The sequence below is a fragment of the Meleagris gallopavo genome, chromosome 16 (assembly GCF_905368555.1).
Source record: "Meleagris gallopavo chromosome 16, MGAL_WU_HG_1.1, whole genome shotgun sequence".
Taxonomy (NCBI): Eukaryota; Metazoa; Chordata; class Aves; order Galliformes; family Phasianidae; genus Meleagris; species Meleagris gallopavo.
Window position 1 is genome coordinate 5,940,615 of NC_139419.1, and position 26,032 is coordinate 5,966,646.

At 55.1% G+C, this 26,032-nt stretch overlaps 4 protein-coding genes across 5 annotated transcripts; 3 read left to right on the forward strand and 1 right to left on the reverse strand.

Moving 5' to 3' along the window:
• The first annotated feature begins 1,963 nt into the window (after positions 1-1,963).
• On the forward strand, positions 1,964-4,226 carry GNG13 (G protein subunit gamma 13). Its single transcript, XM_003210694.5, has 3 exons — positions 1,964-2,463; positions 3,434-3,552; positions 3,719-4,226. The coding sequence occupies exons 2-3, from the start codon at positions 3,455-3,457 to the stop codon at positions 3,822-3,824; spliced, it is 204 nt and encodes a 67-aa protein (XP_003210742.1). The 5' UTR covers positions 1,964-2,463; positions 3,434-3,454; the 3' UTR covers positions 3,825-4,226.
• Positions 4,219-15,379, reverse strand: CHTF18 (chromosome transmission fidelity factor 18). 2 transcript variants are annotated; one of them, XM_085237312.1, is made up of 22 exons: positions 15,217-15,379; positions 14,606-14,773; positions 14,343-14,484; positions 14,042-14,231; positions 13,875-13,958; positions 13,728-13,780; positions 13,430-13,556; positions 13,053-13,265; positions 11,870-11,967; positions 11,676-11,799; positions 11,099-11,232; positions 10,581-10,674; positions 10,408-10,506; positions 9,814-9,944; positions 9,264-9,426; positions 8,912-9,136; positions 8,672-8,821; positions 8,013-8,143; positions 6,586-6,730; positions 5,463-5,573; positions 4,676-4,733; positions 4,219-4,512 (listed from the first exon to the last, which is right to left on the reverse strand). In XM_085237312.1, exons 1-22 carry the CDS (start codon positions 15,290-15,292, stop codon positions 4,376-4,378), a joined length of 2,853 nt encoding a protein of 950 aa, XP_085093438.1. In that variant the 5' UTR covers positions 15,293-15,379; the 3' UTR covers positions 4,219-4,375. The 2 variants fall into 2 exon arrangements, with proteins under 2 accessions (XP_085093438.1, XP_085093439.1); XM_085237313.1 differs by lacking the exon at positions 14,606-14,773 and having other exon boundaries at positions 15,217-15,368.
• Positions 15,380-15,418: 39 nt separating this feature from the next.
• RPUSD1 (RNA pseudouridine synthase domain containing 1) lies at positions 15,419-18,406 on the forward strand. Its single transcript, XM_085237314.1, has 6 exons — positions 15,419-15,538; positions 15,671-15,862; positions 15,941-16,064; positions 16,149-16,251; positions 16,321-16,422; positions 16,657-18,406. Exons 2-6 carry the CDS (start codon positions 15,681-15,683, stop codon positions 17,055-17,057), a joined length of 912 nt encoding a protein of 303 aa, XP_085093440.1. The 5' UTR covers positions 15,419-15,538; positions 15,671-15,680; the 3' UTR covers positions 17,058-18,406.
• Positions 18,407-20,381: 1,975 nt separating this feature from the next.
• LOC104913401 (mesothelin-like protein) lies at positions 20,382-25,830 on the forward strand. Its single transcript, XM_010719536.3, has 12 exons — positions 20,382-20,406; positions 20,703-20,734; positions 21,025-21,077; positions 21,451-21,600; positions 21,669-21,759; positions 21,855-22,214; positions 22,336-22,491; positions 22,686-22,819; positions 23,036-23,166; positions 23,315-23,409; positions 23,692-24,595; positions 25,188-25,830. Exons 1-12 carry the CDS (start codon positions 20,382-20,384, stop codon positions 25,268-25,270), a joined length of 2,214 nt encoding a protein of 737 aa, XP_010717838.2. The 3' UTR covers positions 25,271-25,830.
• Positions 25,831-26,032: the final 202 nt, after the last annotated feature.

The window sequence follows — 26,032 nt, forward strand, 5'->3', positions numbered from 1 at the left end:
AAATGAGTTTGTCCCTTTAGAGTGTGTACTGCAGAACTGATTTATCTAAAATGCCATTCCACAGAGAGCTTTAATTAGCAGCTGTGCTTCCAGGGGCGGATGGGGGCTGCAGGTTGGTACTTTTGGGGTCTCTCATCATAAAATGCTATTCTTGGTGTGCTTCACTGTGCATCAGCCAGCACTAGCACTGCCTGTAGGTGCCCCCAGAGCAGAGAGAAGAGCAGGACGCAGCTCACTGCTGGGCCAGCCCCAAGGAGCAGCTCTCCCAGCTGCCCACCACACCAAAAATACCACGTTTTAATAACTGGACTGAGCAAAGCACAACCCGGCTTGTTTCTGGCTGCCAGATTAACAGATGGCTACAATCATTAATATTGCAAAACTTTGGGAGTTCATAATTCTTTAATCTACAAAGCCAGGCGGGGTAACTAATGCAGCCCTGCAATCTGCTGAGCACGTCCCCCATGGCCCCAGTGGGGGATTTGGTGCACGTGGCACTACCTAAATTCTGCCAAGAGCACCGGGGCTGCTTTGTCCATAGGAGGGGATGGGCCTTGGGACACCATTGCCTTGGAGCTGGTGGCTCTGAAATTTGCTGTGCTGGGTTCTGGTGGCTCTGCCTGGCCCCACTGCAGTCAGATTGCAGAAAATCCGCAGAAATCCAATCAGCCGTCTTCAGTAGCGTTTTATTGCTAAAGCCCAGCCTTTCCCATAATTGTTTGGAGGCAGTGCTGGGAGATTACCATTGATGTCAACAGCGAGATAAGCCACGGGGCAGCATCACTGGCCTCGTTAATAGGTGGCCGATGTCCTATAGGAGCATGTTCCCAAAAGAGAGCAACCCCACGGGGCCCTTTGCAGTGGTGCCATTGCCTCCAAGCGAGATGCTGCCAGCTCAGCATCCCTCCCCAGGCAGCCCCATTGATCCCTGGCTGCATCCCAGCCCCGTGGCTCTTCCCAGGCAGGCAGAAGGCAGCAGGAGCCCATTAGGCACACGGCAGTGCCATTGATTGGGGTGGAAGGCGACCGTGAATATGGGATGGGTCAGTGTCTGCATAGACTGAGACATAGGTTAGATATAGACATATAAATATAGATGTCAGCAAAGAGTAAAAAGTCCTTGTAGTGAGGATTACGCTGTAGCTAATGGTGTAATCTTTTATGGATGAGAAAATGCCTTGCTCTGAAGACTTGCTCTTGACTTTGCAATAGTTATACCCATATACCCATACCCAACCAACCCTGGGCGAAAGCATCTCTCACATTTCATGCCTCACTTCTATATGTTGTGCTGTATTACTTATTTTATCAGTTATATTTAAAACATAAAGTCTAAAACATATATATAATATATGCGCATTTCATTGTATCAGGGGTTTATTATTTTATTATACTACAACTTAGCTTCACTGATCCTTATGCATCCCTTCTTGTGATATTCAATGATGCAACACAGTTTACCTATGATGTTATTTTTGCATTTATAGTGTTTTTATTTCACCTTTCCACCAAGATCACAGGGCAGCATGCAGGATTCACTCCCTGAGCTCCAACCCGTGGGGAACCCCTTGATGTGGCACCACTGGGTTTGGCTTTTTGGGGTAGAATGGAGTAAAGCCAGCATTGCTGGAGGAAGGAGTTAGTGCTGTGATAGGGAGGAGCTCAGCTCAGTGCTTGGAGCACCATATGGCAAAAAACCTGCTTACGGTACAGTGTTGAGGGCAAACAACCCAGGGTGGGTCCAACACCAAGTATTTAGTTTCCAACCACTCAACTTTTGAAGTTGTCTTTCTTCTGTAATAACCCCATTCCCGCCGTGAACCCCCGCAGCTCCCTGCCAGCACCAGGAGAGCAGGAAAACAAGGAAACCAGAGGCAGCACGTGGGGGAAGCCAAGGTGAGGGGCTGGAGGTGGCAGTGGGGGGGGGTGTCCTTCTTGTGTCACCCAGGAAAGCTTGGACAGGGACCTGGGCAGGGACGTGAGCTCGGATGCAGGCAGGGATGTAGCAGGGACACAATTAGATCTAGGCAGGGATGTGATTGCAGGGATGCAGGAAGGGCTGTTGGTGGGGATTCAGACAGGAGCAGCCCTCCTGGGGTGCCGCTGTGTCCCACCACTTTTCTCCGCGCGTCCCCAAGGGACCCACCCGCCCCTAACAGCCCCATTTCGGCAATACGGCCTCCGCAGCCCCGGTACCAACACGCTGCCTCTCCATCCCCGCGGTGCTCACGTTCCAGCGGAGCCAAATCCCCCGGGAGCTGCGGAGGGGGGAGGACGCTCTCATTATCCGGCTCTTGCCGTGTCGGAGGCAGCTGGACCGGCCGTGCATTAATAGATTACACAGAGGATTTGGGCTCGCTGACAGCAGCGAGGGCAGCGCTAGCAGGAGGCGAGGCCAGCCCGGCTTGCTGAGCCGCGGGGACAGACGCAGCCCCGCGCCCTCTGCCACCTTTTCCAGCCGAGGTAAGTGGAGGGCTGAGCCGCGGCACTGGGATGGATGGAGCGGGGATGGGGACGGTTCTGCTCCCAGAGAGCTGTGGGGAGGCCGGAGAGCAGGGATGCTGCCGGGCACTGGGTTCATCCTCCTCCTCCCGGCTGTGCCGAGTGTTTCTCCCAGGGATGCTCTGCGGAGACACGGAGCTGCTGAGCTGTGCCCTGCGCGGGGCTGAGGCGGGGTGGGGGGGTGGATGAGGGATGGACGGAGGGTCGGCCCCGGTTTGGTCATCACTGTGGGCTGCCGGAGGGTGGAGAGGGCACAGCCCCGGCGTTGCTGGGGTCACGGTTGGGGATGGGCAGGAGGAGCTGTTCCCTTGTGCCATGCATCCCCGCGGTGGTGAAGGGAGCTGGAGTCGTGGCAGTGCTCGCAGCTCATGCTGTGCCTCAGTGTCCCTATCCCACTCTGCTGTGGGCCATTCTGTCTGTGCGGTGTGGCAGGATGTTCAGTGCTACCCATACCCCCACCAGCCCTCCCCACATCCATAGGGCCGCTGTCTGAGTGATGCTCAGTGCCACTAGGAGTGAGGCTGAGACTTGGGAATCCCTCTGTGTCCCCATCTATCAGCCTGGGGATTGCAAGGCACCCCTGCCACACATCTATAGTGCTCCACTGGTGGGGGCTGAGCTACCTCTGGGGCTGTGCGTGGCCAAAATCCATCCCGGCCCTTATTCAGGGCCATGACAGGAGGACAATGTCCCCCACCTGGACAGCTTGTTTGTTATTTGCAGTCAAATTGCAGGCAAATCCAGCGCAGCTCTCAGGGCAGGGTTAGTGTGAGCCCTCAGGCTCCATGTGACACAGGGCACTTGTCCCTGTGCCACCAAGGTAAGCGCAGTCCTCACCTCCAGCCAAGGCACCAAACTCTTCCCAGGAGCTCTCAGGGCCGTGAGTCTGCGGTGGGGGGGATGGGGAACATGGGGACACTCTGCCTTCCAGCCTCCACCGAGCACCAGCGCCATGGATGAGTGGGACCTGCCCCAGTGGAAGAAGGAGGTGGAGAGCCTGAAGTACCAGCTGGCCTACAAGCGGGAGATGTCCTCCAAAACGATACCTGAGTGAGTGGGCACAGGGCAGGGAACAACAGTGTGACGGGGGGGCTGAGATGGGCAGAGCTTTCCCACACACTGGGCTGAGCACTGCCACGTTGATGTGAGGCAAAGCCATGGAGGGAAGGGGAGGGGGCACAAGGAAGGCTGCGTGACCTCTGTGCTTTCCCTGCAGGTTTGTGAAGTGGATAGAGGATGGCATCCCTGAAGACCCCTTCCTGAACCCGGAGCTGATGAAGAACAACCCCTGGGTGGAGAAAGGGAAGTGCAGCATCCTCTGAGGGAAGGTGCTGTGCATTAACATTGAATGTACACTTTTTTATTAGCTAGCTTCCTAATATGACTAACTGAAACACCCGACCCTCATCTCGTCTTATTATTTTAGTAGTAGAAGTGTTTGGTTTCATAGGGGGCAGCTGGGGAGGCATACGTGGGGTGAATGCATTGGAGATGGCAACAGCAAAGGTTCCCTGGAGCAGGGGGGGCTGCCCCTTGTCCTACCCCTTCTGTACCCATGAGCAAGTGCTGTACTCATAAAGGGAGAAAACTTTTATACAACGTTCTCAGTGCTTTTCACTACTCTTTTTGTATACTGTAGGCTCTAAGCTTTTTGCAGCACAGCAGGCACAATATAACAACAAGGGGTTTATAAATGAAATAAACATGACATATTGCTCTGCTTTTGTTAACTTTTATACTTTATTTTTATTATTTTTTTAAACAACACCGGCATTAAAAAAAGAAACACAAATACATCAGCACCATCCCTCACTCCCTGTGAGAAGTCAGCTCATCCATTCCCTCTGTCAACCCTGGCTCAGTCCCCTGGCTGCTACAGCAGGTCCCTGACGTAGAGGTTCCTCCGCACAGCGTTGGACACCCCCTCGTTGAAGCGGAACCACACATCACTGCGCCCCACAGCTTTGCCCATTTGGCTCTCGATGGCATCACGCTCCGAGGGCTGAGCTTCTGCAGGGCAGGGGGACACAGAAACAAAGACCTTTCCCACTGCACCCGCATGCTGCTGCACCCACCCCCTCCACACAGCCCCTCCTGTGATGTGGGCTCCCTCCCTCCCCGACCCCAGGGTAGGGGGTGGTACAAGGAGCCACTCCATCCCTTTGCCACCTACCTGGGGCTGGAGCTGATTGCTGCCGTGGGATTGGCCGCCCAAAGAAGTCTGTCTCGGGCTGTAAAAAAAAAAAAAACCAGAAGCAGCAGCAGTCAGGGCTGCCTTGCAGAGCCTGGGAGCAGAGCACACAGAGGAATAGGCAAAGAGAAATGAGCGAGGCAGAGCACAGCTGCAGGAGCCTCTCCTTGCCCATGGTGGGCTGCTCCAGCCCTGTGCTCATTGATCCATCCAAAATCCCCATGGTGGGAGGAAGCCACGGAGCAGGACCTGCATGCAAATCCTGGAGGAAGGCCTCAGTAAAATGCAAACAACATTCAAAAATCAGGAGGAAAAGACAAACTGCGATGTTTGCTTTGCTGATGGGCAGAGCCCCAGGTTTGGCCCAGGACATGGCACAGAAGGGCTCCAGCAGAGCAATCTGCAGCCCCAACAGGTTTGGGTGCTTTAGACTGCACTGAAGGCACCCCAACTCCTCCTGACTCTGCAGTCAAGGGCTGCACCAGGTGCCCACAGCTCCCTTCAGGACAGCAGTATCCCCAGGCATAGGGCAGCCACAGAGCTGATGGGTAAAGGCCACTCCACCCTCACTAACACTAATTAAGTTCTCTCTGCAAGGAGTGCCCAACTGTCAGCTATTTTATGGCATTTCTGTTAATAGAAACTGGAGGGAGAGAAAAAAAAAAAAAAAAAAAAGCAGCAGCAATGGAGAGGAAGCACAATGGAACAGTACAAGTTGGTAGGGAAAGAGATGGGGCAGGAGCGTCCTGGGGGTGTCACAGCCCCTCACCTTGTCCTGCACCGCTGCCCTCCTCACGATGTGCTCCAGGCGCTGCTGATGGTTGTGGGGTGCTGCTGGTCCTTCAGCCCCCATCTCCACATCCCCCATCTCTGCTGGCTCCTGCAGGGAGAAGAGCTCTGAGCACAGCCTCTGGGTGTACCCAGGAAAGGGAAAAGCTCTCAGGAGTGAGTGTGTGTGCGAGTTATTATCCTACTGCACACAAATACCTGCTCATTCCCACCCAGGAAACACAGGATTTCATGGCTTTGTTACAGATAAATGCTTTTTTGTGTGCGCTATGGATAAAAAGCCTACTATGAGTCTATAATTTGCCACCTATCTGGTTTGCAGTACCTCAAGGACATGGGAAGGGTCTGTCATCAGGTTCAGTTCCGGATTGGGGACTGCACATTGGCACCATGTAAACAAGAAACCCCCAGAGAGGGTTCTGTGCCATGGGTGTCTCCAGAGAAACTGCAAGAAGGGTCTCCCAGGGACCAATTATCCCCTGGCACCAGGCAGGATAGGCAGAGCTACATGGGTCAAGTTGGAAAGAACTGCTAAATACCACCTGGTCACACTGCCTGCACTGAAAAGGAATGCCCACAGGCCTATCAGGTGCTCAGAGCCCAGGCAACCCAGGGAAGATGTGTACAGGCAGGGGAAGCGAAATTCCCACCTTGTCATTGCACTGGTTGAGAAAGGTGAGGGTTTCTGAGCTTTAACTCCCAAAGAATGGTCTTTTTGTCCTGTTTCTGGGTTAGCTGCTGTGCTGCCCTGCAAACCCCAAGCAGATGTGGGGTGAGGGGGAGGGACAGGGGCCTTAATCCTGGATTTCCATGTGCAGAGCACAAAGCCTGCAGCTGTACCTCTGCTGCCGTCCGCGGGCAGATGGACTGTGTAACCCCACACACCTTCCAGCTGTGCCCACCCCCAGACTCCTTTTGAGGTTTCTTCTGCTTTTGAGGATCCACTCAACAGCCTTAAGGACTTTATTCATGGCTGGACTCGATCTTAGGATTGTTAAGGTCAGAAAAGTCCTCTATTTATGATCCCACTGCCCATCTGCACCCCAGGCCAGGACCTGGGGGTGCTGTACCCCCACCCCCCAGCAGTCCACTCCCTTCCCCACCTCGCTGAGGTTCCGCGCCTGCAGCACCGCCTCAGTCCTCCGCATCTTCTCCATCTCAATCTCATGGGCAATGAGCTGCTTGGCCTGGTAGGTGAGCTGCTTGCGGGCTGGCAGGTCAGGGAACCTGCACACATCCTCCACGTTCCTGCAGGGAGGAGGGGAGAACATCAGTCCCTTGTGAATAAAGAATCAGCAGGGCAGACTGAGCTCAGTAGGACTTGCCGCCCCATCCCTTTGCAGAGGGGTTTAAACACAGCAAGATCTGATTTCCAGCCCTGTCCTCTCCCTGCCCCAGCGTGGGGGAGATGACTCAGTTTCCCCATTGCTGCCCTCTCCAGGTCAGCACAGTTAACATCAATGTGCAAAGGCATCCAGCAAACAGCATAGGACGTGCAGAGCTGTGCTGCCCCGCAGCTCAATGACAATCCCGAGGAGATTATGTGCTTTTCAGCTCGGTTTTAGTGCAGGAACTGGAAATCACACAGTGCTCTGTGCTGAGCAGATTGCCACAGGAAAGCCAAAGTCACAGCACTGCAGCTCAGGCTCCAGCAGCAGTGCAACCCTTCCCACGAGCTGCAGACACCTCTGAGCAGAGTGGTGCCATCGGATGGCTCTGCACTTGTGAGAGCTCAGAGCAAACAAGAGGTGTTGCTGCTAGAACAGCTCTGCTCCACACAGCGTGGGGTGGGCCAAGCAGCGCAGGGTGGGCCGCACAGGGAGGTCATGCCCCCACCCCAGCAGTCCAGTGGGCGTTTCTGTGGGAAAAGAAATAATGCACTGCTCTCTAATTAGATACAGCTGCTTGATTTAACAGAGGCTAATTTTGTAATTAACTTTGTAGCAGGAAGACATTAGCATTGCTCCCAGCTCTGGTCAGGTCTGTGCTATGTCACCAAAAACCCAGGAGTGTGTAAAGCTCTGTGGGTCCTGCACACCAAGGAGTTGAGCAGGGCAGTAACACGCTATGAACGCACAAAGTCAGCAAATAAACCCAAGGCTGCTACTTGTGTTCTCATCCCCATGCAGCCCCCACCTTGTGAACAGCCAGCAGCCTGCAGGAGCAGGGCCAGCACCCACAGCACCCTGCCTACCTCATCCTTGCTAACCAAGCACACAGGTGCCCCTGGCCTGTGATACACCCGGGTTTCTTGCTGTCAGCCTCAGCCCCTCCACTGCCAGCTCACAACCACCCTGCTGGGAGCCAAGGACAGCTGCCTCTTTCCTCCCAACTTGATTAACAGCAGCACAGCCCTGCCTTGGCGCCAGCCTGCCAATGACCCAGGGGAAACACCACACCAGAAGCAGCTCTGAGCCAAGCCAGGGGGCACAGGGCTTTTCCTTTAAAAAAGAAAAAAAAAAAAAGCCCCAAAATCTGCTATCAAGGTTATTTTCAGTCCAAACGCCTTCTCCCAACCCTTGGGACTCACGGGTCAAGCTTGTAGACATACTGGCCCTCAGGCAGGCGCTCCTGGTGGTAAGTGAGGTTATAGGCCAGCATAGTGCTGATGAGTGCTGCCAGCTGCTGCTTCTCCTTCAGGCTGTAGAGCTGTGTGTTCACCTGGGGGGAGCAAGGGGACAGGGTGAAAGGAGTGAGAGCACAGCTCATCCTGAGCAGTGTCCCAGCATCAAGAAAATCCACAGCAGCTTCTTGTCTCAGACAGTGAATGAGAGCAGACAATGAATACTTGTAAGGATCACATTAGGAAGGAGGTAAGTTTAGCTCCCTATATACCCTCAGATCAGAGCAGGGAGAAGTAAAGTTTTGCTTCTTATTTGGGACACCTAATAGGGTGCAGAGCAGGGGATTCTCCTCCAGCAGCCCACGGGGGAGGCACACAGAGGCACAGGTACAAAAGGGCAAAGCCACAGGACTGCACCCAGCATGGGGCCCCAAAGCCCTCACTCACACCAAGCCCCTAAACCCATGTGTGGGAGTCCCAGTGCCACCTCCCTTCCAATTCTGCAATTTAATTCTAATCCCAAGTATGGGATTTAGTATTGCATATAGCAGGCCTGCCTGGCTGCACAGAACAGGGACACATCCCAGGCTGGGAGCCACTCACAGAGAACACAGGGGAACACTCACCGGCCGCAGCTTGGGTGCGATGATATCCAGCAGCAGGCAGAGCACCTCCAGAACAAGAGACTGCTGCCCAGCACGGCTGCGGGCGCTGGCTGTGATCCCTGACACCATGGACACCATGAGGTTCTGCATGTGGTTCAGCTTGGCCAGGGCCTGCAGAGAGGGATGGGAGAGAAGAAATGGCTCAGCCACGTCCCCAGGAGGAACGAAGTACCACCAGCACTGCATGTTCCCAGTACTCACCTCATGATGGCTGCTGGGGTAAGAGAGCCGGGGGATGCTGGTGGCTGCAAAGAGCAGGTGGAATGCCACGGGCAGGAAGGGCAGGTAGCGCATCAGCTGGAAACTCTGCCTGTGCAGCACAGCCCTACTCAGCATGTCAGAGAAGCACAGCCATTCCAGGGCTAGGCACACCGAACCAAAACTGGAGTCCCTCAGCTTCATATTCAGGAAATTCTCATAGAGACCCTGCAAGTGGCCAGGCAGTAGGATCAAAGTCACTGGGATTTTGAGAATCCCACTGAACTGAGCCCCAGCACCTTGTATCCCACCCCCAGTCAGCAAGGGCAATAACTTGTATGCCCAGCTTTCCAACCTGAGCAAGCTTCTCCTGCTCCCCCGAGGAGCTGGCGAGGTGAAGGACGCGGTGGAAGCGGTGAGAAGAGGCAGTGAGGGCAGTCCTCACACCAAGGTGTGACAGTTCATCCTCATCTGCCAGCAGATGATTGGGCAGCGACGGATCCATCCCTATGTGGTGCCTGCGGAGAGCAGGAGGGACAGAGTGAGCACAGACTGCCCATAGCTGTAGCTGTCCTATCCTTAGGGGTGTCCAAGGCCAGGCACTAGCAGCCCTGGACAGCCTGAGCTGGTATGGGGCAGCTGTCCATTAAGGTTGGAAAAGCCCTCTAAGATTATCAAGTCTGACCACAAACCCATGTCCCTCAGTGCCACAGCTCCACAGTTCTTGAGCACCTTCAGGGACGGTGACCCCACCACTCCCCTGTGCCAATTATTGAGTGCATCTGGAATGTACAAATCTGCTGAGACAGAGCCTGGCCTCCAGGATGTTTCAGGCTTTTCTGCTGCAGCTTCTGAATAAAGAGTCCACAATGCAGCATGTGCCAGCCAACAAATTCCCCTCTTACCTCTGAACTCGTGGGAGCTGGAATATCTCCTGCCAGATGGAGAAGAGTCCCTTGTTCTGATCCTTCAGGCCAATCCTCATTGTCTGCACCATTCGCACATCCAACTCCTTCTGGCCTCGGCCGTGCAGAAACTGCAACACAAGACACAAACAAATAATACAACCACAGAATCACTGAGGTTGAGGAAGACCCTAAGATCCCCAAGTCCAATACCAACCCAACCCACTACGCTCACTGACCACATTCCTCTGTGCCACATCTCCCACAGTTCTGGAACACCTCCAAGGATGGTGACCCCACTCTTTCCCTGGGCAGCAGTGCCAGTGCCCAGTCGCTCTTCCAGAGAAGAAATGTTGCCCAATATCCAACCTGAACGTCCCCTAGCACTACATAAAGCCATTCCCTCTTGTCCTATTGCTGTTACCTGGGAGAAGAGGCCAACTACCCCTTGCCACAACCTCCTTTTGGGGGTGTCGTAGAGACCCATAAGGTCTCCTCTGAACCTCCTCTTCTCCAGACTGAGCCATCCCAGTTCCTTCAGCCACTCCCCATAAGACCTGTACTCCCTCCCCCAGCCCCTGGCACTACACATACCTGCAGGGTGTTGATGCATGAGCGGATGTCATTCTCTGTCTTCTCACACAGAGCCAGCAGCGCTCCCATGTCTGCCCTCATGCCCTGCTGCTGGGCAATCTGTAGGAGAAGGAACTGAGCACTGCTCCTGGCCATGCAGCCATGCAGGGAGCAGTGCTGGGGCTAATCCATACCTCCCCGAGGCGCTGGGCCAGCCGGGATGGGGCTGTCCGGGGGAAGCTGAGCAGGAATGCCTGCTGCCGCAGTGGTCGGAGCGCAGGGACATACCTGGCACAGGGACAGAGGGTGGTGAGGGGCTGGCACTGCTGCCCAGAGCTGTGGGTGTCCATCCGTGGAGGTGCCTGAGGCCATGGATGGGCAGCCTGAGCTGAGGTTGGGGGAGTGGGGCAAAGTGGGAGGGCAGCCAGCCTATGACAGAGGGTTGGAGGGGCTGCGAGGTCCCTTCCAACCCAACCATGCTATGGTTCTATGATTTTATGATCTATAAGGTCTCTTTCAACCCAACCATTCCATGGTTTTAACAAGATCCCTTCCAACCCAATCATTCCACAGTTCTAATGAAGTCTCTTACAACCCAATCACCCTATGGTTCTATGATGTTTAAGGTTTCTCCCAACCCAAGCACTTCCAGATTCTATGACACCTGAGCCACCCTTAGGGCAGGTGTCCCAGCTTCTCTCCTGACACCCACTGGTCATTGCAGATGCAGATCACAGGCCGCAGCAGCAGGCTGCCCTCTCGCCTTCTCCGTCGCCCTCCGCTTGCAGCCACCTCACCCTCAGGCTCCTTGCTGTTGATGATGTTCAGCAGCACAGTGATGGAGGCCTTGTGAGAAACAAAGGGACAGAAGGAGTGAGTGCTTGCTGTTTAGAGAAATAATTAAGCAAATAGTGGCCAGATGAAAGCTTGAGAAGCGGGGCCATGTGAACCTAATGAAGTTCTACACAGCCAAACACAGGGTGCTGCACTTAGGTCAGGGTAATCCCAGGAAAAAAAAATCATAGGGAGCAGCCCTGCAGAGTAGGACTTGGGAGTTGAGTGGATGAGAAGCCAGTTATGAGCCTGGGCCAAGTTATCCTAGGCTGCATCAACAGAGTGGAGGCACAGGCTGCCTTGTTGTGTTGCCCCCAGGCCAAAGACGGACCCAGGGCAACCTGAGCTGGTGGAGGGCACTCAGCCCACGGCAGGGGTGGGGCTGGGGGGCTTTGGGGTCCCTTCCAACCCAACCACTCTGTGATTCAAAGACATAAGCCCAGGTGAGGCCTCACAGTGGGCGCGCCATCAATCTCATCGATGATCAGGCAGTTGGGTTTCTCCTCAGCACCCAGCACCGACTTCATCTGGGTGGCAGCTTCAATGCGTGTCTTGAAGGTCTCCGGGCTGCGGTCATCACTGTGGGACACCAACTCAGCTCAGTGCCACCCCAGCGTGACCATCCTCGCAAGGTCGTGCTGGTGCTCACCTGGCATTCATCTCCACCACGTTATACCCTGCATGCTGTGCAATGACATGTGCCAGTGTTGTCTTCCCCAGGCCGGGTGGGCCACACAACAGGGCCACCTGTAGGGAGAGGGGGTATGGGGAGGCATGGAGCAACCACAATGCCAGGAGGACAGCTCTGCCTTTAGCCCTGGTTGTGTTTGTAGAGATACTGGGAGAAGGTCACCATGGGAGGGAAAATAGAGCAAGAGCTCCCAGAGGTGACAGTTGTCCCAGCTGGCATCACTCATGCGTATGTGTGTATTTATAGGACAATAGAAAAAGGTGCACAAAACCCCTTAAAGAATTATACTTCCACAAGACTTCCTAGCATCTATTTTTGCTTCCCTGTTGTTGTTTTTTTTTGTTGTTGTTGTTTGTTTGTTTTTTATAGTCTTCCACTAAATGCAGCAAAGCTGTAAGATGGCCTGTTACCTCTGCTTCTTCTGCCCTTTCAGCATTCCTGCTCTTTTCTGGATGCAAAAGCACTTGCCCAGAACCATACCATGTTTGCCCATAGTGAACAAAGTCAAGTCCAACCTCTGACAGGCTGGGGCTTCTTTCCTCTACCAGCCCATCTAATATGGCTGGCCCTGATCCCCTCCCCTGGTGCGATGCTATGATGGGATGATAACAGCAGGGTAGCAAAGTCTTCAGCTACAGCAAATGAGAATGAGGCTAAATGCAGAAGCCACAGATACAGAAACAAAGGAAAAGAGCTGCTTACCTTTGAAAGACCTCAGGGAGGCAGAGACCTCCAGCAAGAGATACCCTCATCTCCACTGTCAACCCTTAAATGAGGCCTTGGAAGGGGGTGGATCCTGGCTTCACCCTTTCCAGTCACTCAGGTGTATTGCATGCACCTGAGCTCCCCTGGGTTGGCCCTGCCTTCCCACCAGGTGCTCAATCACTGTTTCAGGCCATGAAATCACTGTTTCAGGCCATGACTTAGCATTTCTGCTACACAGGTTAACATATTACCCAACTGAAACAGAAGATTAAACAAAAAACAAGTGTAATAAAACACGGCGTATTTCTAAGTGAGAGACATGGAAGAATATTTCTCCTGGATCTGTACTGGAAGAGAAACGACAGACGCTGCTCCTTTCCAGTGCTGAGGTCTGGGGGAAACTATGTGGATGTGCTCTGTGCCCTGCCCCGCTCACCTTGTACTTGGGTCTCTTGTGCTGGTCCAGCTCAGCCTCCAGGATCTCCTCTGTGAGCTGTGCCTTTGTTTTCCACTTGTTCTGTGGCTCCTTGGGCTGCTTGAACGGGGGGTGAGCCTCAGCACCAGGCTTTGCCTTCTTCACGGGCTTCTCCTTACCGAACACCACTGTGTCCCAAAGCTTCAGCCACTTCAGCAGGCAGCGGTTTGTGTACTGAGCAGCAAACAAGAATAATAGCCATCACCAATGAACCTCACAAACATCAGCCAAGGGTTGAGAAAGTTCTTTCTCTTTCATGGCAAACCCAACCCAACCACCCACAGCATTAAGGAATAAAGCAAACATCCACCCAAACCCCGCTGACCCTGGCAGCTCACATCATCGCTGAGCAGCTCTATGTAGCGCCGGGGAGCAAACTTGTCCACCCAGAGGCAATGGGGAGTAGGCTCCTCCTCAATCATGTCCCCAGGCTGCTCTGTGGCCTCATCACCGGTCTCCAAGGAGCTAAAAGGAGGAGTGAACACAAGCCATGTGGCAGAAGGAGGCAGAGCTGGGAGCTCATCCCATGTCTCCCAGATTAAGAACAGTGCAGGCAGATATGGATCCCACATCCAGACCCACTACAGCATCTCACAACCGAGAGCGTGGTGAGGACAGGAGCTGCCCAGACCTCACCTGTTTATTATCTCCGTCAACTGCTGTGATGCTTCCACAGCTCTCCTCCGATGCTGGGGCACAAACAGGGTGAGAGGGGTGAGGAACGCCCCACCAGCCCATGAGGATGGATGAGTGGGGCCAGGGGCTGTCAGGAAGGAGCAGTACCTCTTCATACACTTGTTCCTTCAGGTAGGAGAAGGGGACTCCCAGCAGATGGAGCGGCCGGTTCCAGCCCACAGAATCATGGAGCTGCGAGGAACAGAGGAGTGCTGATGCTCAGCACATGTTCCATGTACCATCAGAGCTCCTGAACTGGATGGAGGTCCCTTTACCTCTATCCCTATCTGGGAGGGATCGTCCTTCACTGCCATGAAGACCCTGGTGCCCTCACTGGATGTCACATTGATGTAGTCCCCCAGGACAGGCGGGCGCTTGAGGACACGCTTTGGGTTCTCAGTGGGTGGTGAGCTCTGCAGGGGCCCCAGGCCGCTCACCTCCAGCTCTGAGCTGGGAAATGCCAGGCTATTTCAGCAGAGGGTGAGAGAAGGAGCAATCAAACCCCATCCATGGAGATCCCGCAGCATCGGTGGGCAGATAATACAAAGCTCAGTGACACAAAGACACACGGCCAACCTGGCAGCATGGGGACCATGGGGTGACGCTGAGCCAGGCACAAGCGTGACAGCATCCTGGAGGACATCTGGGTCCAGCTCACCATCCCCACCAAAGTTCAGCTTCTTCACAGCTTCCAGCCGCTGCCTTTTTGGCTTTGGAGCTGTGCGAGACACAGAGGTGGGAGAAAGATGAGAGACACGGCACGGAGCAAAGCCCAGAGCAAGCTGGGATGCAGCAGGAAGCCACAGAGTGCTCACATCACCAACGCAGCAAAACCTTACTGAGGGCCACGGGGGACTCTGCAGGCAGTGAGGGCAGTGGGGAAGCATGCAGGGCACACTCCTGGCTCCTCTTCCTGGCGTTGAGGCCCACAGCCAGGCCAGCTTCGTCCTGCGGCTGCTTCCTGCTGCGGAACTTAGAGACTTTGGGGCCGGGAGGGGATGGGTAATCTGGAAGGGAGTGCAGGGTGGTAGTGGTGGGAAGGGACCTCCGGGTGCCTTCAGTGCCACCCTACCGCAGCACGGACATCCAGAGCAGGGGGCCAAGACCGCGTCCAGGTGGGTTTAGGGTTAGGGTTACGGTTAGATCTTCAAGGAGAGCCCACAGCCTCCCTGGGTCCCTGTGCTTCCCCACTCGCACAGCACAGCACTGCTGCCTGATGGGACCTCCTGCACTCCGGTTCGTGCCCAGCGCTTCCGCTCCCACCACCGAACAAAGCCTGGTTCCACACTTACAGCACGGGTGGGATCCCCGAGCCGCCTCCCCTCCGAGCCACTCGGCACAGCTCCCGGCCCTCCCCCGTGGCTCCCCCCGGCAGCAGCGCATGACCCCAGCCCCCGGCAGCGCCCACACGGTCCCAGCAGCACCGAACAGGCCTGGCCCCCCCGCGCACCTTCCAGCTCGGCCAGCACCTCCAGCTCGGCGGCGAACCGCTCGTTGAAGTCATCCTCGTCCCCGGGGCTCTCCATGAGCCGCGCCGCGCACCGGAGCCACCCCGCGAGCCCGAGCTTCCGCCCGCCGCGCCGATCGGAAGGGCTAGCGCCGATTGGCTGCGGGGCGCGGCTCAGCAAGCTGCGTGCGCGCCGATTGGATGCGAGGAGAAGGTCAGCAAGCGGTGGACGCGCTGATTGGCTGCGGGGCGATCCGCGGCTGGCGCCGAGGTGACGCGTTGCGGCCGCTCCGCTCCGCCCGGCGGGGCCGGGGCCGCGCCGTAGGTGGGCCGGGAGCGGGGCCGGGGCGTGGGGCTCCGGGAGGACTGCGCGGGGACGCGGGAGCGAGCGATGCGGGGCTGCGATGCGCGGTCAGCCCCGGCCCGCCCGGCCCTAGCCCCGCCGCTGTCCCCGCAGGGCGCTCGCCATGGAGCCGGGCACCATCGACAACCTCTGCATCCTGTACCAGAGCCCTGACTTCATCGTGGTCAACAAGCACTGGGACATCCGCATCGACAGCAAGATGTGGTACGAGACGCTGACCCTGCAGAGCCAGTTGAAGCACCGCTTCCCCGAGCTGGCGGACCCCGACACATACTACGGCTTCAGGTGAGCCCCCGGCCGCGGGCCGGGCCGTGCATCGGTGGCCGAGCGGCCGCGGCGCTCCCTCACGTCCCTCTGCTCCAGGTTCTGCCACCAGCTCGACTTCTCCACCAGCGGGGCCCTCTGCGTCGCGCTCAACAAAGCGGCGGCAGGAAGCGCCTACAAGTGCTTCAAGGACCGCCTGGTGACCAAAGCCTACCTGGCCCTGGTGAGCTCAGCGCTACCCGTACAAGCTGGGGGTGGAAGGGAGTGAGCCTGGGCTTGCCCTGCAATCCAGTTTTGTCTCCTGTAGGTGAGAGGCCACGTTGACCAGAGCCGCATGACGATCCGCTATGCCATCGGCAAGAACACAGCAGAGGGCATGACCCACATGATGTGCATTGAGGGGACAGAGGGTGAGCAGCACGCACACACTGCTTGAACCCGGGGAGCTGGGCAGGGCTGACCCTTGGATCTTGTTGCAGGCTGTGAAAACCCCAAGCCGTGCCAGTCGGAGCTGATTGTGCTCGAGCACGGGTCTTACAGCAGAGATCCTGTGACCAAAGTACTGCTGCAGCCGCTGACAGGTGGGGCTCTGGGGGGGCTCACGTGGTGCATGTGTCCATAGTGCAGGGTGGGATCTGTGCTTGCAGCCCTGGGTATTGGCAGTGCAAAGCAGCCCAGGAGGGGCTGACTGAAGCTGAGCTCATGGACTTTAGTTCTCCAATTGGAGAGACACCAATTAGAGGGACCACCATGGGGATGCCAAGGGGGGATTTGGTGACACCCTGTAGCCCCAGTTCCTGCTCCCCCCCCCCCAGGGCGCACCCATCAGCTCCGGGTTCACTGCAGTGCCATCGGCCACCCCATCGTGGGGGACTTTACGTACAGCCACAAGAAGGACAGCAGTCCATACCGCATGATGCTGCACGCCTACTACCTGCGCATCCCCACCAGCAAGGAGCTCATCGAGGTCTGCACGCCTGATCCCTTTGTCACAGCCATGGATGGCAACTGGGTGCCTCAGCGTGTTGTGCACCGCCTGGACGAGACCATCCAGGAGCTGAAGGACAAGGCAGTGCAGAAGGGGGACGTGGGGCAAAGCCAGCAAGCCGTGCCTGGGGACAAAGAAGAGGAGGCACTGAGCAAAGCCAAGAGCCTGGAGCTGGAGGAGCAGCGTGTGCAGTGCGAGCAGTGGTTGGCTGAGTGGGCTCTGGAGTGAGCGCCGGCCATTTCCACGCGTTCCCAACCCTTTGCTCCATAGCTGTCTGATGGGTTCTGGAAGCCTATCCCCAGAGCCCAGCACCAACTCCACATCCACACTTTCCATAGGTTGTGGTTTCCCTCACCTCTGGGTCTGGGATTAGGCAAATTTCAGCAGCAATTAGGATCGGTTTCTTTTTTTACCGTGCCCATCACCCACCTGGCCACCGGATGCCCCTTTCCTAATTGTGTGCCACAGCAGCAGTCAGTGTGCCACGCACCAGCTTAGAGTGACCCTGGAGCTTTGCGTCCCTGTGCCAGGGCTGTGCCGTGAGCGTGCTGGATGCACCCACAGTCCCACAGCACTCAGGTGCTCAGTGTGACCTCCGTGGGCTCCATGTCCACTGCTCCATCCCACTGCGGTCCTCAGTGCAGGAGGTGGGATGTTCCTTCCTTGCTTATTGCCCATGAGCTGGGACTGCGGCACAGCCTCGCCACCCACCTACGTGTTTTTAAAGGTTTGTTGAAGATGAGCAAATTGATATGAAGAGATTTTAAAGCTTTTTTTCAGATTTCTATGGAACGAATCTTGTCTTTTAGCAGTTCTGATGGTCCCAGAGATGCACGTATTTTTAGTACTTACCTTGTATTAAAGCAGCCAGCATCCCCACGCTTTTTTTAATAGATTCTCCTCTTACTAGCATCTCCCTTTTTTCCTAGGTGTGGAGGCAGCTCCTGCTGAGATGGATCAGAGGACAGATGGGGGGTGGCGGGGGCTCTGGGGATCAGCAGGACTGGCTCCTCCTCACCAGGGCCCATCCCCACCTCCAGGTGTGCCCGAGTAGGGCAGGCAGCCACAGGCACTCCCGAAGCTGTAAATTAACAGCACTGAGTGTTTGCCAAAGAATTAATGTCAGGGACGTGCCCAGGAGGGCCGAAAGGTTACGGGTGACATTTGCTGCATCAGAGCTGGGATGCGCCCATCTGTGCAGGAACATCCCCATGCCAATGGTGGCTGCAGCCACACACTGGGGACACTGTGCCCTCAACTGCAATGGCAGCGTGTGGACACTGTGCCATGGGGATGGTCACAGCCAGAGAACTGCGTCCCACAATCCCGCACTGTGTTGCACTTTGAGCGATATTGCAGGAGCCAACCCTAAAGCTATTACCCAGTGGGCAGCGCTGCCCACATCACCTCCACGCGGCGTTCGCTGCATTTTGTGTAGATCCACTTTGTGCACGTGAAGCTTGGGGGGGGGGTCATGTTTGGGTATTTGTGTGTTTCGTGGTCTTCTGTAACCCTGGTAACAACCCTTATTTATTGTGTATTTGTGGGCATTGCCATAGTAAACCATCTCCTCCTGATGCTCTTCCTCTGTGGTTCTTCCTTCACTCAGTGCTGCACCAAACCACCCCCAGTCACTGTGGGGCCAATGCAGTGCCACGTACCTGGGCTGGTAGGAATGAGCCCAGACCGGCCCAGCAGGACAACCCCACACTCCAACTCGGCCAACCCAACCTGTTGTGTCATCATCACACTCTCATCCTTATCCAGCTGAAACCCCACAACTGAAACCAGGAGGGTCATCTGCCCCACAGCCATCCCGATCAGTGACCCCGTGCCGGTAGCGAAGGTTTGTGGGGCAGTTGGGGCAGATGCCACAGCCCAGCCCTTCCCCAAACCTTGGTCACCTCTCACCTGTCCCATGCTGTGTCCCCATAGGGTTCATGGTCCTCTCTTACGCAATTCTGCCCTGGGGACATTTTCCATCCCCATTACCCCGATTCCACCCGTTCATACTTCCCTTGACATTGGCATTGGTTGAGCTCCCAAGTCCCTGAGGCCATGGAGTGGGGGAGGGTTGGGGCTTCATATGTCACCCAATACTCCATCCCCTCTGTGTGCATGCCTTGGGGAGGCTCAGCCCTTCTCCTCCCGACAGCACAGCACCAAAGCCATACCTTGATGTCAGCCAGAGGGCAGTGACAGCGCCAGCGGCTGGGACTGTTCCAAAACAAAGCAGCAGAGGTGGAGGAAAAGTTCCTCCAAATTCCTGCAGAGTTCAGAGTTCTCTGATGAGGATGGGTGGGAGCAGTGCAGCCCTGCACTGTGGTTGTAGGGACAAGCACCATTTCTTAATGACACTTTAACACCATTGCTGAGGTTGGCACGGATGGAAAAACAAAGAACAAAGGGTTTGTGTGCATCCTTCAGGCTGTGAGGCTTTAGGGTTACACAGCAGCTGCCCAGGAGCATCCCCAAGCTGGGTGGCATGCAGCGTCCCCATCTCACTGCCACCAACATGCAAAGGACCCCCAGAAAACACCAGGTGCCACTTCCTGATGGGCCATAAGGCAGTTTTGGTGCTGGGTGTGAGCTCTGAGTAGGGTACCTGTGGCTCCCATCCCTCAGTGGCCCCCAAAACAAGGGTGAGGTGCTGGCAGAGCTCCCACATTGCTATCCCTCAGCTCTCTCCTGCCCGGGCTCAGCACAAGGCACACAGCACGCATTGGGTTCCCAGCATCGTTGTCACCCTCTGGATCTGTGCTGCATCTCCTTGGTCTCACTTCCTTATTTTTAAAGCCTTTTTCTCCCACTATGAGTTGGATGGTATCACAACGGGCGCTCACAAAACCATAAGGAAGGAAACAGACCACCCATGAGACGCATTCCCAGGTAACTCAAAGGGTCTCACTGCCTGGGGGGCACTTTGTCTCCACGAGGAGCTGCAGAACCAGCAGCTGTCATTCTCTGGCCTCCAAGTTCAAAGTGACCCTTTACATTAAAAAAAAAAAAGAGAGAGAGAGACTTTACAAAACAGAGTTGAGAAACTGCTTCCGTCACAGCCCATCCTGCAGCCCCATCCCCACCCCACATAGATAAGGGCTGTGCTGCTTCACTCCCTCTGCTCATCCCCGGCTGCAGGTGGCTGCAGGTGCAGGTAGGTGACAAAGCCCTGGGCAGAGGGTGGCCAGAATTGGGTGAGATGGTGGAATGGGATGGGATTTAGTGGGGAAATGATTTGCAATGACTCCAATTGTTCTGCATGGTGCTGATCTGGGTTTTGGAGCAAGGATTTATTTTCTAGGGGGGGTCTATAGCGGTGGGGTTGGGGTGCAGGGGGTGCACCCTTGGTGGAACTGCTCACCATTCTATTGGTGTGCATCTGAGGGGTCCCAGTGCGAGAGAACTCATCACAGAGCCCATGTGGGCATGGAGTGAAGCCTGTCCTCTGCTCTGCAGGACTCAGCACCCTGTGTGGGCAGGCAGCACCAGGCTCAGCTCCAGCTCCAGCAGCGCACAGAGGCACCCAGCACCAGGACTCCCAGCACAGGCAGCATGGTGTGGGCAGCCTCTGCCCTCCGTGAGTCCTTCTACCCCCAGACCTGTTCCCAGCCCACAGCTGGCACTGTGCTGGGAATGGGCACACACACTTCTCCCAGCTCTGGGGCATCGCTGCTCTCCCTCTAAGCTCATCCCCATGGTGTCCAGGTTGGGCTGCAGGGTGGTTAAGGACTCCACTCTCTTCACACAGCATTCACCAGCATTTACCAAAAGTTATTCAATTGACAAAGAAAACTTCCCCAGCTGGAGCTGCTCCAGCACAGCCTCTGTATGCACAGTGCTGAACTTTTTACAACACATTTCGTTTTGTTGCAGGATTTCCTGTTGCCCTCATGCAGGCAGCACTGGTGAGTCACCGAGCATTAATAAATGGCTCCAAACCAACAGGGCTTTAAGCAGATTTTGGGGCTGATGTCCACCTGCTCTCCTCCACTGCATGTCAGGGACAATTTCATCTCTGACAGAGCAGTTGGGCACTGGCACTACTGCCCAGGGAAGTGGTGGGGTCACCAACCCTCCAGAACCATGGAGAAGTGGCACTGAGGGATGTGGGTTGGTGGGATAGTTGGGTTTGGGCTTGGGATGCAAGAGGTCTTTTCCAACCAGAATGATTCTACAATTCCATAATTCCCCCCAGGCCGCTCTCCTCCTCAGTGCCGTCCTTGCTGCTGCCACGGAGCCATATGCTGAGTGAGTGTCAACCCCAGCACAGGGTGCAGAGGTGTTATTTGCTTTGGGCATTGTGTTTCTTCCCATGATCATCATGACTTCTGTGACTGGCACTGGGCTGGGGAAGATTTAGAACCTAGCACAGCCAGTTCTGGTGCCAGGTTGCGTTTCAGCCTTATCTTCTTTTGTTGTAGCACAAACAAAATAAAAATTCTCTTTTTATGGGGCTGGCACAGATACAGTGGGAGATTCTGGGCTCCAAATCTGGGCTCCACTGGCTTCTGTCTTGCTCTAAGCCCAGGGTATTGCCACTGCCCTAGGGCACGTTCGTGCCTGCGTTCTGTCATGCTTCCTTTGTCACCCATCTCTTTGTCATCCATCTCCTTTGTCACAGCCTCGGGGTGCTGGTGTGCACCATGGAGCCAGGCACCATCACTGCTTTGCACCCCAGCATCCTGGAGCACCTGAAACTCTGCCCCATGCTGACGGGTGCCCAGCGGGATGCTGTCAATGCTGTGCTCCTCAAGGGCAGTACAGTGTATGGGTAAGGAGCCCAGCGGTGGGCAGGAGGGGAGGTGTTCCCTTTAGGATGCTGAGCTGTGCTTTTTGCAGACATCCTTCAGGCTGGGATTTGGAGACTCTGCAACATTTGGGGCCACTTGCGCTGGCTTTGAACCAGACCACGCTGAGCTTGGTGGATAAGGTGAGCCAACCCTAAATGGCCCATATGTCGGACCAGCCCACAGACACGGGACCCAGCATCCTGAGGACCCCAGATTCTTCTGCCCTCCCTGGCAGGCAGCACGGGAGGCATTTGCCAGGAGCATCGCAGCCACCTACAGCACTCAGGGATGGGAGCAGCGGCAGCAGTCCCTGACCTTGCTGACAGCCATGGCAGCAGCATCACACCCCCGGCCGAAGCGAAGCGCAGACCAAGAGATGCCAGCCCCAAATGCACCCTCCCCGCCTGCAGGCTGCATGCAGGAGCCCATCACCACCCGTGTGCTCTCTGAGAGCATCCTGGTCATCGACTATGACAGCCCCGAGCAGTTCTACCTCTGCCTGAGCGACAGCGTTCTGCAAACAGACCTAGAGCATGTGCTGGAGCAGCCACTCACCACCGAGTATCTCTGGGTGCTGAAAAAAAGGCTACAGGAGGTAAGGGGTGAAACAGGGCACGAGCAGCGGTGCAACTACTTGGGACGTGGAAGCCAATTCTTATTTTAATATAGACACCACGAGCATCCCTGCCTTCCCCACCCCTCTTTGCTGAGTGCAGGTGTACCCCACGGGGATGCCAGATGCCCAGCTCCGGAGGTTGGGGCCGCTGTCCCGCCTCTACACAGTGCAAGAGCTCAGCCAGTGGCAGGTGACCTCAGCGGACACACTCTGCGCCCTGCTCAACCCCTCAGATGGCAAATGGAGCAGCGCCCAGGTACCCGAGGGGCACAGGGACAGATGCAGGAGAGCCCAAACTAGGGCTGCTCTGCACTCTTGTCCATGCCCGGCTCCTGTGGGAGCTCAGCCACCCATCTCCTGGAGCCCAAGGCACAGGGGTTTTGTAGTGCCTTTCTGCCAAATACATTTTCCTCTTCTCTAAGCACACAATGCTTGAACTGTGTTTTCCAGAAGCAGCAGCTGATCGCAAGGTTCCTGGAGTTGGGGGGCAACCTAACAGGGCCCTTACTTCAGCAAATTGGTGGGATTTTCCTGTGTGACCTGAACGAGGAGCAGATTGAGAAAATACCTCCAGAAGCAATTGGGTAAAGCACTCTATCGGGATGCTCATCCATCCTGCAAGATGCCTGGGGTCATGGGAAGAGAGCAGGGGATAGGAGGTCCACCTGGCTCTGCAATGGTCATGTCCCACTCTGAGCCACCAGTGACATGGGTGGGGGATAAATCACACATCCCCTTGGCCATTGGAAAGGCTTTGGGTGGCACCCCCTGCTCTGACCTCCAAACCTCCCTTCCCTCAGGAGCGCTGGAGAACTGGACATTTCCTCCTGCTCTCAAAACAAAAAGGACCAATTCTACAGCAAAGCCCAGCAGGCCTTTGCCAGCCAGGCTGGCACCAAGGTGTATTACTTCCAGATGCGGCCATACCTGGGTAGGTGCTTCAGCCTTCATTTTCTGTAGATGTCTTCCTTGGCTGGAAGGCTGGCCATGGTCAAGAACCATCCAGCAGTCACCAAAGCCTTTCTTTCAGTGTTGTAAGTGTTTGCATGAGTTCAGGTGCCCTGGGTGCTTTCTTCAAGGTGGAGCTCCAGCAGAAGACCTGAAGGACTTGGCTGAAAATGGCGTCGACATGGACATTGACACCTTTCTTGCCCTAAATCCCAATGAACTGCAGGTATGTTCCTGCTGTGCTGTGTGCTGGTGTTATTCCCATGGCGGGGGGGTTGGAACTAGGTGATCATTGTGGTCCCTTGCAACCCATGCCATTCTATCATTCTAAATTGAGGGCTGAGCCGTGGGTTCAAGGCTTCAGTATCATCAGATCATCAAATCTCTACTTCTAACCTTTTAAAATTTTCTTTCTTAAGTTAGTAATAACTCTGCATTCCCTTTAGAAAAGCATTTTCAGGCAGCGCCAGCTATGAGCCTGACCAAAGCTGTCATACATGCATTGCAGAAACTCAGCGTTCTGGATGTCAAAAATTTGCTGGGGGCAAACATCCAACAGCTGAAGGGAGCTGAGAATCAGACAGCTGTGATGTGCTGGGTCAAGAAACAGTCCCAACAGGAACTGGACCAAATCCTGGGAATCGGCCTGCAAGGGGGGATGCAGGAGCCTCCCCCCACAACCACCCCTCCCCCCCTCACTGCTGCCCCCACCCCTGTAACCACCAGCAGCCACCCCACTAATCCAAACACCAGCCCCGAGGCCCCCACCCCAAGCACTGCAAGCCCAACCTTCCCATACACCGCCCAGCCCAGCACTGCTGTCACCACCATCACCTCCACCCCAGCCCCTAGCTCCATCACCCCATGCTTCATCCACCAGCCCACCACCTCCAAGTCCCCTGCTGCCACCCTCCTCACCACCATCCTCACTGCTGTCAGCCCCAAGGCCAGCTCTGTCCCACCCCCAGCCGTCACACACAGTGCCACCACCAGCACTGATGTTCCCAACCCCACAGGCACCATCCGCGGCACAGGGACCTCACCGGTGTCCCCAGCACTGGGAGGTACCACTGGCCCAGCTCCTGCCCCCTGTAACACCACCACCCCAAGCTCCCCCTGTGCCCTTGTCCCAAAGCCCACCTCTGTGCCTGCAGCCATCACAGCCACAGAAATTAATCCCCTCTCCCCCAAGTCCACCACCCCACTTCCCAACATCACTGCCTCCACCCAAAGTATCAGCTCCTCAACGAGCAAGACTACAGCAATCATTTGCAAGACTGGTGTTCCTCCAGCACCTCTCAGCCCCTCTTCCACCACCTCCAGCAGAGAGATCACCAAGAAAGCACCAGTAGATGTGCCAGAGACACCAAGACCCCCACCTGATGGATACATCAATCTGCAACCTGAACCTGGTAAGATTTGTGTGTTGGGAACTGGGAAAGGCTTAGGGGCCAACATGGGAGCAAAAGTCTTCACCAACAAGCAGCAGCTGATGTGCCTTTTTCCTAGCTACATTCAATAGTGGCATGCTGCTATCCACAAGAAACCCCAGGTCGTTACAGCATATCAGGTAGCACTGTACCTGCACAGGGCCTGACAGCAGCTGTTTTGCAGCATGCTTGCCTTCAGATCCTGCAACTGTTACAAGGTATTGCTTAGGGTGCCTCATCACACTTTGAGTGCACAGCAGCTCTCATCCACTCTGCAAAAAAGCTGGAGTAAACCCATCAATGTCAGTGCACTGCTCTGTTTTTCACAAAGCAAGGACTTCAGAGTTCCATATCCCTAAAGTCTGTAGTCCTGTATCCCAACAGAGCTACACTCATACCTTTACTGACTCAGGTTTACTTCTGCACTAGCAAAAATAAGCGCAGACTCAGTTCTCCTGACTGTGATACAAGGTGATTTTTGTAGACAGGATGCAGTGCAGTGCCTCTCCTGCCCCAACTGCACACATGGCTGTTTGTGTGGATAACTCAATCCTTTCTCATCTCTGCTCTCTAGGCTCAGGATCAAGGGTGTCCTCATGCTTACTCCACATACTGACCACAGCCATGGGAATATCACTGCTGCAAGGGCTTCTCTGACACTGCACCTCCAGCACTGCGCTCCCGAATCCCTCCTCCCACATTCATCATCCTGCAAAACGATGCTGGCAAATTTCTGCCTGAAAAGCAGAAACCCGGGGAAGGAGAAGAGTTTGTCCTTTTGATTCCAGCAAGGAAAGCTCATTTTGTTTTGAATCTGGAAAGTGAAATGAGGACAGATGATTTTCCATCCCAAAGCAGCCCAGCAGATACTTCACTAGCTAGCTGCTCTATACAATTATCAGTTAATATCGGCTGATCCAGCACTACTTTAATGCTGACAGTGGGCACAGTTCTACCAGCTTTATTCACACTGGATGTTGTTTTGCTTCTAAGCAGTCCCACAGCTAAAAAACAGTGGGAAATCTCAGGGACTCAAATTGATGGCCCCTGCAAGAGAGGTGGAACACGGCCCAGAAACACAGCCTGAAAACTCAGCCTGAAATCCACTAAATTGCATTTAATTTGCTTCATGACCTTAAGAGAATTGTCATCAACATTAGTTCAAACTACACTAAGCCTAGTTAGGAAGACAAATTGAAGGTAGTTTGTCTTGATTACTGTTGAAATTATATATAATAAAACAATCAACTATTTTTTTCTTAATCAAGCATGTTCTTGGATACATTTAGTGCTTTGGAGTTTTTCTGACTAACAAATCTTGATAGATTCCCCTTCCTTTGCCCTGACTTCCTTCTATCTTCTTCTCACATTAAGACTTTTCTTGGACAGAAATCCCAAAGAAGCAAAAAAATATGTTGA

Bases quoted from the DNA above. Each gene is read 5' to 3' on its own strand.
- CHTF18 (XM_085237312.1), bottom strand. From the start codon at position 15,292: ATGGAGAGCCCCGGGGACGAGGATGACTTCAACGAGCGGTTCGCCGCC. The intron at 11,233-11,675 runs GTGAGGCCTCAC...GTTTCTCACAAG, and splicing joins AGATTGATGGCGCGCCCACT to GCCTCCATCACTGTGCTGCT. The intron at 9,427-9,813 runs GTAAGAGGGGAA...TGCTCTCCGCAG, and splicing joins CAGCTCCCACGAGTTCAGAG to GCACCACATAGGGATGGATC.
- LOC104913401 (XM_010719536.3), top strand. From the start codon at position 20,382: ATGGTGTGGGCAGCCTCTGCCCTCC. The intron at 23,167-23,314 runs GTAGGTGCTTCA...GCTTTCTTCAAG, and splicing joins CCAGATGCGGCCATACCTGG to GTGGAGCTCCAGCAGAAGAC. The intron at 24,596-25,187 runs GTAAGATTTGTG...TCTGCTCTCTAG, and splicing joins CAATCTGCAACCTGAACCTG to GCTCAGGATCAAGGGTGTCC.
- RPUSD1 (XM_085237314.1), top strand. From the start codon at position 15,681: ATGGAGCCGGGCACCATCGACAACCTCTGCATCCTGTACCAGAGCCCT. The intron at 16,252-16,320 runs GTGAGCAGCACG...ATCTTGTTGCAG, and splicing joins GTGCATTGAGGGGACAGAGG to GCTGTGAAAACCCCAAGCCG. The intron at 16,423-16,656 runs GTGGGGCTCTGG...CCCCCCCCCCAG, and splicing joins ACTGCTGCAGCCGCTGACAG to GGCGCACCCATCAGCTCCGG.
- GNG13 (XM_003210694.5), top strand. From the start codon at position 3,455: ATGGATGAGTGGGACCTGCCCCAGTGGAAGAAGGAGGTGGAGAGCCTG. The intron at 3,553-3,718 runs GTGAGTGGGCAC...CTTTCCCTGCAG, and splicing joins TCCTCCAAAACGATACCTGA to GTTTGTGAAGTGGATAGAGG.